The 12,459-nt window shown below is 42.6% G+C and overlaps 2 protein-coding genes across 2 annotated transcripts in view; one reads left to right on the top strand and one right to left on the bottom strand.

Moving 5' to 3' along the window:
* The first annotated feature begins 2,786 nt into the window (after positions 1-2,786).
* marcksb (myristoylated alanine-rich protein kinase C substrate b) lies at positions 2,787-5,827 on the top strand. The gene is made up of 2 exons (XM_040136315.1): positions 2,787-3,196; positions 4,256-5,827. Exons 1-2 carry the CDS (start codon positions 3,101-3,103, stop codon positions 4,844-4,846), a joined length of 687 nt encoding a protein of 228 aa, XP_039992249.1. The 5' UTR covers positions 2,787-3,100; the 3' UTR covers positions 4,847-5,827.
* A 3,029-nt stretch (positions 5,828-8,856) lies between these two features.
* col10a1a (collagen, type X, alpha 1a) overlaps positions 8,857-12,459 on the bottom strand; it is a 5,244-nt gene continuing 1,641 nt past the window's right edge. Inside the window, exon 3 of the mRNA XM_040137593.1 lies at positions 8,857-11,316. Coding sequence (XP_039993527.1) covers positions 9,482-11,316 — 1,835 coding nt within the window. The 3' untranslated portion in view covers positions 8,857-9,481. The remainder of the gene's footprint in view (positions 11,317-12,459) is intronic.

Genomic DNA, 12,459 nt, shown 5'->3' with positions numbered 1-12,459 from the left:
AAACGTTCACAAAAGATTTCCCATTCAGGCCCGAGGGTGTAAGTTTTCGCTCCAGCTAAAATCAACAGCAGGTGGTTTCCCTTTTCGCCTGAAGGGCCGCTAATAAGTGGAATCACCTGCGGAGGGTTTTGGTTAGAATTAAAATCTGTGTGCACACTTTGCCGTCTGATACATGAATAATAGAGTAAAGTCCCACTGCAGGTCGAAATTTTCTTGGCATTTTTTTTTCCCTTTTCATGTTTCAGTTAATATTCAGGTGTTAACTACTCTCCCCGGAAGCTCTAAGGAGCTATAGCTATCAAACACACATTATAACGCTCATTTGTTTTGGGCATTACATTCCTTTGGCAGATGCTTTTTTTTTTTGGTCCAAAATAATTTGCGTATTTCCCCTACACAGACACTGGAGGAAATTTGGAGTTCAGTCACTTGATCAAGGACACCGTGACATGTGGACAGGGGGAGTCAGGGATCAAACTACCCACCCCTACCATTAACATTAAAAATGTCTACCAGAGTTTCCCTGAGTGCAAGGCGATGTCTTCAGGTGGTCTCGTTTTGTCTGAACAACAGTCCAAAACCAAAAGAGATTAAATTTGCAGTAATTTTGGACAGAAAAAAAGCTGCAAATCCTCACACGGGAGAAGCCAGAACACATAACTGCTTGTCAGTTTTACTTGACAAGGAACTTAAATGACTAATCGATTATCAACGTTGCTGCAGGTGAATTTTTTTGTTGATCGACTAATCGATTAACTGACTAATTCTCTGTATCAGACCCGTCAGCTTTTTAAAAACACAGTGTGGTCGTTTTTTGTTTTTTTTAACGTGAAATTTATGAGGGGAATTTTATTGACCTGAATCTTGGGTGATGCTACAATTTCTGAGCTTGATCTAGTGTTTAACACACTTTGATGCCATATCTTCAAAACTCTTCAAATATTATATTAAATATTTGTAGCCAGGTAGTATTGTTAGACAGACTAGACTGGAATGCTCACCCAAGGCTATTGTTTCAGACTTTCTCACTTTTGTATTAGTGAATGCATTGAAATGCAGGCACTTTCAAAGTAAATTTCCTTTGTAAAAATCTCACTGCAAATGATCCTAAAGAATACTTTATGTTTTTTGGGGTTATAAATGTTGCTCTTGTCCATATAAAGAGATGTGTAATTAAAAATGGCTTTTATTTATTTTAATTGGAGGATAACATGTACAGATTGTCACAATTGTAGCTTTACTCTAAACTGACATCTTTATCAGCTGGTAGAGATGGACATTGACCATACATGGACATTAATCATTTAACAATTAAATTAAACAATTAATTAACTTAATTGTTTGGTAGCAGCTCGTGTTTAAAAAAAAAATACTGTGTGGTCAATTGAAAAAACAATAACAAAGAAACTTGTTTTTCTGGTGGGACCATTAAAGGTTTAAATTTAACATAATTTTCAGTGAGAGGTTTATTGAAAACATTTTGAATGTTGTGTTCATTTGAAGCCTTTTTACAAGTTAAGACAGAAGTTCACAATAGCAGTATAGACACACTAGACATAGTAACAGCATCTTCCAGACAAGTGAAATCTTTACATCTAAATGTCTGGGATGCGTGGTGCTTCTTGAAAAACACTTCATGCCCTGCTGGCTTTGTCCTCCAGTTAACTTATTCATGGCAGCTCAACATGATAATTACAGCTTTGCATGTAATCAGAATATCACAACAATGAGCGTGGCCTAGTTAGCCTGACGAAGAGCGGGTGGGCGAAAGAAGTCACCCTAATCCTCAAACTGCTGTCTGCGCCGCTTAGCTCTGAAATCACTCTCACCCTACTTCTCGCATAACCAGGAGTCATGATCGCTAAGCCCTCGACGTGCAACCTCTTCCCTGGAGCCATTTTGGACTGGTAGCCATGGAGATGTGGATCATGCAGCGATGGCAGAGAGAGGAGACTTGTGGCTGGTGGTGGCGTCAGAGCACTGCAGGCTGCTGGAGGAGGCAGCGGCAGGAGCCGAGGACCATAAACTCTCATTATATGTGGGTCACTGGGATGCTCCAGCTGCAACAAGCAGACCAGACGCTATTATGCAAGAAAAGGGATGAGCGAAGTTGTGGGCACAGGGCTTATAGTTACAGGGGACGTCTGTTTTCTGAGTGGGGCATATGTCAGGAGGGTGCATGATAATATAACACGAGACCAGCTGAGCCCTGCTTTGTCAGACAGGAAAGTTTTGAGCTATATTGTGGGCAATGTTAGTTCATCATATTGTATATTATTGTATAGAAATAAAATTACAAAAAAAAGGGACAATTTTATTGGACTTGCAGGTGAAATTTACTGTATTTAGAAATGAAAGAGTGGCCAAATATTTGCCAGGGCAAATGAAAACTGTATAAATTGAACATCATCTACAGGTAAAAACAAATTCTGGCCATTTTTGTGGTGGTTTTTTTAAAACATATCTCTAAACATATTGTTTACCCCAGTAAGGGAAGAGCGAATATTTCTGGGATATTCGTTCCTTGAAATCAGGGTCCAATTAAATCTACTGGACATTTCAAAGCTCCAACAAATCCAAGTCGTGATTTTGGTCAAAAAAAAACCAAAACAACCTTCTGCATTTTAACGTGGATATAAAACAAGTTGTTGGCCATGTTGTTGTGTCTCTCCCATTGTCCATGGCCCCCCGCTCCACGAACCCCCCCACCCCCACCCCCCAGTCGTTGGATTTCGGACTTGTGATTGGCGGAGACGGGGTGGCTTTGTCGTCATAGCCCCGGTGCCCATTCATCAGCGGACTTGGGCGTTGTACTCCGCATCTCATTTGCGGCGGGGCCAATTTCTCCATTTACAAACTCTGCTCGAGGAAAAAAAAAATTGAGAGAATTCGCGTTTTCTTCTGCGTCTTCGCCACATTTTTGCGAGTTCTCACACGTCCCTTTGCGGTCGCTTCGCTTTCGGGTTCGATTCCTCGGCTTCGGTTGGAGAAGGAGGTGTCGGCGTTTGACTTGAAAAATTTTTTTTTTTTTCGGGGGAGGAAGCTTGCGGTCTTTGTTCATTCATTTTGATCGGTTGGGTTCCTTTGTTGGACCGAAAGCATGGGAGCACAAATCTCCAAAACCGCTGGAAAAGAGGAAGCCGCGGTAGAGAAGCCGGCAGAGGGTGCGGCTGTCGCGGCCAAGGCAAACGGGCAGGTAAACCACGTTTGCATTGTTCACGTCTTAATTGCTCGGGCGGAATTTAGTCTCAATTTAGCGGCGTGTTGCGCCAATGGCGTGCTCCATGTTCCCTGTAGCGCATCCCCACGCTCACCGGCGTTCAGGGAAAGTGGCCACATGTATCCATTTTCACCGGCGAGCGCTTTGTTACAATTTTATCTGTATATGCAACGCCACATTATTTCAAACCATTTTTCCCCCCCTACATAATTGAAATGCTTTTATTTGTAACGTATAAATATTTTTGTTTTTGCCTAATTTATCTTTATAATATGTGAATATGTAGGAGATGAGGAACGAATGTTTATGACAGAATGGTTCAAATAGCATTTTTTAATTCATTACAAACATGTCAGAGCCGCCCTGGGGCTTTAGCTTCCTGAACATTGCGGCTGTTTTTAATTCATTTGGTTGAAATCTGTGCGGGGGGGGGGTTGTGGCTGCTCTCACTGTGGCATGGCCATTTTAAAAATGATACCACGCCTTTGTTGCCAGGTTTAAGAAAAGAAGCCACGTTTTTGTACACACGCAACCCGCAAAATCGGTCAGTTTTAAAAAAACGCAGAGAGGACGGGATGAGAGGATTATTTCCATCTTAAAATAAAACCCTTTGGTTGAGTACGCGGGCCATTAAAAGACGGGAAAAAATATCCCCAAATTCCTATGTTGTTTCCACCGTCTCCACATCGAACGCCACCTGCTGGATCCCGGCGGTACTGCTGTCTAACCGAGTAGCCTACTGCTGGTAGCCACAGATCTGTCGTCACTCTCCTGGTAACAGATGTTGCTGCAGTTTTAGGGCTATTTTCCTATTGGCTACTGCTAGTCGGTGCATTTGATTTTAAGTGTGAGCACACCAGATTTTGTAGGTGGTAGTATTGCAATTAAATGTGCACCTATAGGCCAGTGTTTGGCCTCAAATGCAAGGTTACAAGCAATGAACAGAGTCTAATCTCTCCTTTTTTAAAAATAAAAAAATTTAAATTCGTAGCAATGTGCTTGTTCAGTGATGAAATCTGTATTGTTTCCTTCCAGGAAAATGGCCATGCCAAGACCAATGGGGATGCCTCTCCAGCCACAGAGGAGGCCAACAAAGCCGATGTTCAGGCCAACGGCAGCACTCCCACTGAGGAGGCACCGAAAGACGAAGGCGAGAAAGTAGAGGGTGCTGAGGCCAACGGAGAGAAGGAGCCCGCAGCCACAAATGGAGAAGCTTCTGCCAAGCCGGAGGAAGGCAATGCATCCACCAGCGAGGATGGCAAGCAAAAGAAAAAGCGTTTCTCCTTCAAGAAACCCTCCTTCAAGCTCAGTGGCTTCTCTTTCAAGAAGACCAAGAAGGAATCTGAGGATGCAGCAGGGGAGGAAGAAGCAGCAGCAGCAGGAGAACCAGCCGAAGGAGAGAAGGCAGCATCAGAGGAGGCTGCTACCGAGGATACCAAGCCAGCTGAGGCTGATGAGGAGGGAGCCAAGGAGGCTGCAGCTGAGGGGCCAGAGGCTGAGGAGGAGGTGAAGGCAGAAGAAGAAGAAGCAGCAGCAGCAGGAGGAGAAGAGGAGAAACCAGCTGAAGCTTCACCCACTGAACCAGAAACTGCAGCCAGTCCTGAGGCCACGGCTGCCGCCGAGTAATCCTGCTGAACAAGACACCGGAATGAAGGAGACGATGGAGCCCGTCTGAAGGAATGCGAGGACTTGTCTAAAACCAGGGATTTTTTTTGTTTATTTTTTTTGTTGGTGTTTTGTTTACTATTCTGCAACCATCTCATCCGTAATGACTGCAACGTCCATGGCAGTGATGGACAGGAGGTGTACTGGCGAGTGTGCTGCTTCCTCACTGCTCATTGGTGCTTGCATTTGTGACGTGGGTGAGTGTGAAAGTGCGAATGTGAGTGTGAATGTTTTTTTTGTTTTTGTTTTTGTTTTGTTTTCTTTCTACATGAAACCATGACTGTGTTGACATGTTGCTGAATTTGACATATTTAATCGACGTATTTGGTGCTGGGCAATTGGATGTAGCAGCTAAAGCTGTGTCTGCAAGATTTGACACATTGTGATATTTAAAGGGAAAGTCCTAAACCAAGTCTTAAATGTTGTCTTTGCAGTGCACAGTTGTTTACAACTCTTTAAGCTCAATGCTCCTGTGGACACAACCATTCCTGAATGAACTAGATTTAGTTAACTGTCAAAACAATAGATGCTCATCACTTTCCATTAGATTCCACCATTTCAAAACTCTGTAGTAATGCACGTTGTATAGACTTTGATATTACTGGTTTTATGACTGAGATGTACCTAAATGACTGAAGTTTTTAACAGATTACCCATTGTAAATGAAGTTTTCTTGTTTTTCACCATTTGTAAGATTGAATAAAATTGGGAGATGTTTTAAGCAAATTTTGCATCAAGCTGTGATGACTACAACACCACTTAAAAACTACGCTACAAAGCACATAAATGAGGGGTTACGGGCGCAATCTTTCAACGGCATCTTTTTGTATATAATGAGGCTTCACCTTATTCAATATGGAATGTAACATTGCCTACAAAGTGGTATTAAGGTGTTCAGTTTGTTTTCTGTGAGCACTGAAGAATAAAGGAATGAAGTGTGAATTGGCCCTCTGAGCTCATTTATTTATAGTGTTCAGAAAATATCAAACATTCCTCAAATTAATTTCTGGTAGCTTGAGTAGGGAGTGTGTGTGATCTCCAGCTGATGTGTAGTGGCTGAGATCCCCCACTAGACAAGAATAAATGCGCCCATGGATTCTCTGCTTTACAGCACCCTCGTGTGGTGCATTACTGGGGGGAAAAAAAGGATGTTTAGGGGAGCAGTTTTTAAAACCTGTATCGAGTTGAATGTGGAGTCTCAAAACTTTTAAAATGAAGATGCCATATCTTCTCACACTTGGAAAAAATATTAGTGTGAAATTCTTTACATTAATTGCACCAGCTAAAAGATAATGAAAATACTTCAAAGTGTCTATATAGAAAAGGTGTAACTAGCTTTTGTATAATATGTAGTGCAAGCGTGATTACATTTTCACAAATATGCCTTTTCAATTGAATCTTCATTGATCAAATTTGACCAAAGAAAACAAAGTAGCTCATGAATGACCCATTTTAGGCGTCCTTCAGCACATCCTAAAATGTGTGTTCATATCACAAGCACATTTTTCTCTAAACCAGCTGAATTTTCAGTGAGACATTGAGATGTTTACTTCCCTATTGTATTCTTAGGAAATGACTGTGTGAAGAGATTCGCGGTGAGTTGTGTTTGATTCTATCACAGAGCTGCTGGTTTTGCACCATAAATGATAGTGTTTGAAACAAACATTTTTACGCTGTCTAGAGTTTTAGTGTCTACAGCAAACCAACCTGACTGATGCCTGAACTCACCATCAACATGTTGGGAATCCTTCCACGAAACTCAGTGACCCATAAAAACACCACAATCTTTTTAAGAGTAGAAGAGATTGCCGCAACCTTGGGTGTTTGTAGCTGCTCACAGCTCTGCCCATGCACATTTCAACCCATCTATTTCCTTTGAACCCAGTTTAACCCTGTTTACTGCAGCTTGGGCCACCGCAAGAAGGGTGTGTTTTACACATAATATTTCTATTTCTGCTTCCTGGTCTGCACCTCCATCTTGGTCAGGTTGTTGAGGGATTTGCTTCCCATTCTGGCCCCCAGTGTGGCTCAAATGCGGCTCACAGCCACGATCTATCCCATCATGCCACACACTGGCTCCATCATCCTCAGGGTGTCTTCATACCAGTTCTTTCCTCAGTTCCTTTGTTAGCTTCTTTTTGGACAGATGGATACACAAGAGTGTAGATAAATACAAATAAATACTTAAAAGTGAGACTTCTAAAAAACAAAAATGTATCAAAGTGAAATATACCTTCAAGTGCAGCAGGTAATTTTGGAGTGTGGCTTGTGGAGATGACCAGAGGCAGCTCTATGTCTGTGTTTTTGTCCCTCCCACCTCATGCACCGACCACAGGCTGTCTCCAAATGGCAGTCCCCTCAGATGGCAATCCCCAGTGGTTTCCTTCAACCAGCTTCCCCTCTGTTATGTCCCTCGGGCCCCTCACCTAACCACCGTCTCTCTCTCTCTCTATCCCAGGGAAGATCAAACAGTGGCTGCCCTGCCAGAGGACCATCCCTGTCCCTCATCCCACATGCTAACTATTTTCAGCACACCCGTATTCAGACTTGCTAGTGGTGGTAGAGTAGCTTTTGTAAACTTTGGCTGCCAAGTAGACGGCCAGTAACCATTATGTTGGGAAGAGATTTATATTTCATGATCCTCACCCAACTTAGCTTCTATATAGGGACTAGTGGTGTGAAATAACAAAATACATTTTCCTCAAGTGTGTCTTTCCATTTTTTTTTTTTTTTACCAAGTGGGTAAACTGAGACCCCAGAAGCCCAATGTCAATTGTTTATGGTAATTTGATTAATAATTAATTGGTAATTTTAACCATTAAAGTAAGGTTGGTCTGGCATTATTTGCTAATTTTGTGTCTTTTAGTGTTCAAAGATTTATTTTTTTTAAGTTGATACTGTGTTCACATGATGCAGGTTTCTACTAATATGATATTTTCATTCTGTGCTACTCTAAATGTTGGACTTACTTACTCTACAACGATTTTTTTACAGTAGTTACTTTTCAGATTAACATTTACTTACAAAACGTGATGAGCTTCTAAAATATGGTGCCTTCTTTAAGAAGAAAACCCAACATGATGAACAATAAAATGCTTCAAAATGAAATAATACAATAATATAATGTGTAATTATATAATGACATGAAAGGGGCCATTCTGCAATATGAGAAATTTCACTTTTGATATTTAAGTAAATTTTGCTGTTTATACTTACTTTTTATACACGGCAGTATTCATAATAGAGTATTTTTACATCAGCATATTACAACTTTTACTTCAGTAAAAGGAATTGAGTTCTTCTACCACTGACATGAACTCATGAGACTAAGTTAAGTAATATGACATCCAAGTGTTAAATTATTATTATACTGCATTATTCTTATCAGTTAATTAAAGGGGAATACAATGGCCCATCCATGTGGCTGTCTGGGGCTAATATGTCAAATTCCATTCTTAATGATTTGTGATAATCTTATTTATTTGCCTTTTATATTTTTGCAGTAACAATATGTTTTGCAGAAATTTGTAACAAATGACTTTGGAGATCATAGGTCATTTCCTGGTTCCTTAGTGGATATTTGATCCAGTGCTGTAGAGGAAAGTTAGCAGATAGGTTTAACTCTTAGTTTGTGGTTCATTGCAAAAATATTGGGCAGCAAAAGAGGCACTGCTCTGTAGTTGACCGCTAACCCCTGTGCATTAGGAGGCTGGTACAAAAAAACATTTCTTTACAGATGATTTATTTTATTTCCTGTAAAAATACTTAAAACATTTTTTTCTTCTTTTAATCACCATTGTCAAAACAGATTAAAGAGGACCTATTTTTTTGACAGAAAGTCTAGTGCATAATAATGACATTTTGTATTATTTCATATATTTAAATAGTTAATTGTTAATATTAAGTTGGTTCCCATTTAAAAAGTGCATCTGAGACAAAACATTTGTTAAGACATCTTTTATTTTGGTCATTATGCTTTACACGACATAATGCATGTTCAGGGATATAACAATGTTGCTGCTAAACATTTGGTGTTTGTTTGACAGTATTCTGGTGACTTATTTCATTATAACAGTCAATTTGACCATTATCATTTCACAATATTCAAGTCACATACAACGACATTAGTTACAACATGTTGCACAGAATGTATTTGTTTACTTTTAATAAGATTATTGGTCACCCAAACAAAAGCAAGGTTGTACAAAAACAAAAAAAAACAAAACAAAACAGACAAACACTAAATTAAGACTCACCAGTTGAAGTCAGTATAAAAGAAACAGAGTGTAAAAGAAAAAACCAGGACACAACACAGTTATAACACCTCAATTTCACATGCTGTCTCCATTACAGAAGCTCACTGGTAACTTTGTGGATTGCTTCCCCCATCCCTGATCACATGTTTTCATAAATTAGTTTTTCTTCTTCTAAGCACCTATTTCTTGTAGTTTTCAAGTCGAGATGCTACTATTCCTCAAAGAAGGGTGAACTGCCTGTCTGTTTGGCTGAGGAAAAATGAACAGGGAGTCTACTTTAGTTTGAGAAATAGATTGCAAATTTAGTTGGTTGGCTTTTGGGAACTACTGTATCAACGTATCACGTTGAAGCAATGAGGAACCCAGAGAAAGAGCAGTGGACATTCTCGGCAGCAAAGACGCCATTGGCCTCATCATCGGGGATCTGGACGTAGACTGTGTCCTGCTCATCGAGCAAGAGGACAGCACTACCGGACATCTGGTCCAGGAAGCCCTTGCTGTACTCATCATAAGTGAACATAACGGGCTGGCCATTCTTGTACAGAGCAACCAGGGCATTAGCTCCATTAACATGGATGCTGTAGGCGAAATAGTAAACTCCGGGAATCTGGCAAGTGAAAATGCCAGTCTCAGGGTCATAGTGATTCTCAGCATTGTAGACTATCTGGTCAAACTTAATGGGGCTACCAGCAGCAGGGTAGGGGGTGGCCAGAGATGCAGTGAAAGCAGACATGGGGGACTTGACCATAACCTCACCATATCCTTTGCCCTTCTCAAACATAACCTCACCAGGAGGACCTGGGGGACCAGGAGGGCCAGCTGGGCCAGAGGCTCCATCAGCACCAGGCTCACCGGGCTGACCAGGGGGACCCTGAGGTCCAGGGACACCCTTAGCAGCCAAACCAGCAGGGCCAGGAGAACCAGGGAGACCTGGGTGTCCCTTAAGGCCAGGAGCACCAGCAGGACCCTGAGGCCCAGAAGGTCCTCTGGCACCTGGAGCACCATCAGAACCAGAGGCACCTGGCTCACCTGCACGGCCAGGATGACCTTTGGGTCCAGCGGGGCCTGGAATACCTGGTTCACCTGGGGTACCTGGGGCACCTACGTCACCTTTGTCACCTGCGGCTCCAGTGGCCCCTCTGGGTCCAGCAGGACCAGCTGCACCTGTGTAACCCTGCTTACCTGGGAAACCCTGAGCTCCCTGATCTCCCTTGTTTCCTTTAGGTCCCTGAGCTCCAGTTGCACCTGTGTCACCTTTAGGGCCAACAGCACCAGGCTCACCTGGGAAACCTCTTGCACCCTGAGGTCCAACAGGACCAGTGGCGCCTGTTGCACCAGTAGCACCAGTATATCCTGTATGACCTTGCTCACCCTTTGGACCTGTGGCCCCTGTGCTACCTGTAGCTCCCCTCTCTCCCTTCTCTCCATTTGCACCTGGCTTACCATATCCTGGGACTCCAGGGGCACCAGTGGCTCCAGCAGGTCCCTGGTTGCCTTTAGGGCCAACTGGGCCGGGCAGACCGGGGGCACCATTCTCACCAGATTTACCTGGAACACCTACACCTGGGGCACCAGTGTGTCCCTTAGGTCCCTGTGGTCCCATGGGACCAGGGGCACCATCCCTGCCTGGGCTACCTGACTTTCCTGGCTCTCCGGCTGCACCTGGTTTTCCTGGCTTTCCTACTCCAGCTGCACCTGGCTCACCTGGTTGGCCCATAGGTCCTTCAGGTCCTGTCTCACCCTGACGTCCAGGAGCTCCCACCCCTCTCTCACCCTTAGCACCTGGCAGTCCAGGTACACCTGGGTGTCCTTTCAGACCAGGCTCTCCTCTAGGTCCCATTGCTCCAGGAAGACCTGCAGGTCCAGGCTTGCCAGTAGCAGAGAGGCCAGCGGGTCCGGGGCTTCCAGGAGATCCTGGGACTCCCCTAGGTCCCTGTGGGCCAGTGGCTCCAGTGTCTCCCTTCTCACCAGGTTGTCCATGGCTGCCAGGTTTGCCAGGTCCACCTGGAGATCCAGGTTTGCCAGAGATCGAACGGCCAGGTGCTCCGGAAGGTCCAGGAGGTCCTTGAGGTCCAGGCAGACCTTCGGCACTCTCTCCTGGGGCGCCAGGGGGGCCAGCAGGTCCCTCAGGGCCGGGCTCACCTGGAGGACCAGGCTCACCTGCCACTGACACAACTGTGAAGAGTGAAAGAGTGAGTATCATCAGTCCCACCAAAAAACAAAGAAACAAAGAAACAAGCAAACCCTAAAGAACCAACAGGTGAAAATGGACACAATTTAAAAGTATTAACTGTGTGTTGTATATTAATGTCACTATAAGTTATACTGTAATGTATTGGTATGGTGTAGTACAAAAATTAAAATAACTACCGAGAGTTACAACTAGGATCAACTACATTGTGCCATTCATACTTTTCAAAACCTCTTGTTTAGTTTGTTAGTACATTGTGATGGAAATGTGAACCTGTAGTCTGAGCATCATATTCATACAGTGATATCTTGGTATACAGGGTCTAGTATCTCAAGTACCCCTAATTGCATTCCATTCAAGGGACAAAACGTATAGGAACAAGGCCGGCTCTCACATCCGGGTTTATGTGAGTACGAGTGGGTTTTGGTATCTTGTATCTTCTTCACTGGCACATTGATTGTTCAACAATCAAATGTGAGATGAATTTGAAGGAAAAAAAGCTCTGGTGAAGGATAATCTCATTCACTGCTGTTGTGTGTTGCATCATTAAGTCAAAAATGGTGGATGCAGTACAAAATAATTTATTGACTGGTGCTAATTCAATGATATTTGATTTCTAACTAGAGATAAGGCAGTTTTATTCCCATGAATCAATCTTGTATTTCTGACGTATGACTCCATGGAGCTGATTCACTGGTGCAGTTTTATAAAATGCTTCATCTAGTCTTAAAATTGCAAATCCTTAATATCAAATTAAGAAATGTATCTCTGCTTTCTTTTTTAAATATATCCTTACATTACATATTTATTTTGTTATTTAGGCATTTATTTGACTTAAAAAATCTAAATTAAATAAAATGTTTTATGTGTACTGTTCAAAGAGCTTTAGGAGACATCTAGTGTCTTGTTCGTGAAAACAGTAGGTCTAAATGAGAGGGAGTCTTTTTTATTTGCTGCCTTAATGTGGTCGTATGCGTTTAAGTGTAAAATGTTCGCTCCTTGGCTAACTTCAGCCAAGTTTGGATAAAACCAAACAGATGTTTCTACTTCTATGTTAAGCAGGCACACCCAAACAAACCACAGTGCTGGGTGACTGGATTGTAATTGTCAGTGTCAAACTAAAAATA

The sequence above is a fragment of the Xiphias gladius genome, chromosome 10, assembly GCF_016859285.1.
Source record: "Xiphias gladius isolate SHS-SW01 ecotype Sanya breed wild chromosome 10, ASM1685928v1, whole genome shotgun sequence".
Taxonomy (NCBI): domain Eukaryota; kingdom Metazoa; phylum Chordata; class Actinopteri; order Istiophoriformes; family Xiphiidae; genus Xiphias; species Xiphias gladius.
Note: the sequence above shows the minus strand (reverse complement) of the source record. Positions and strands in the feature narration are given on the sequence as shown.

Excerpts from the sequence above, each read along its gene's own strand:
- marcksb (XM_040136315.1), top strand. The coding sequence starts at position 3,101 with ATGGGAGCACAAATCTCCAAAACCGCTGGAAAAGAGGAAGCCGCGGTA. Across the intron at positions 3,197-4,255 it reads CGGCCAAGGCAAACGGGCAG|GAAAATGGCCATGCCAAGAC; the intron begins GTAAACCACGTT and ends GTTTCCTTCCAG.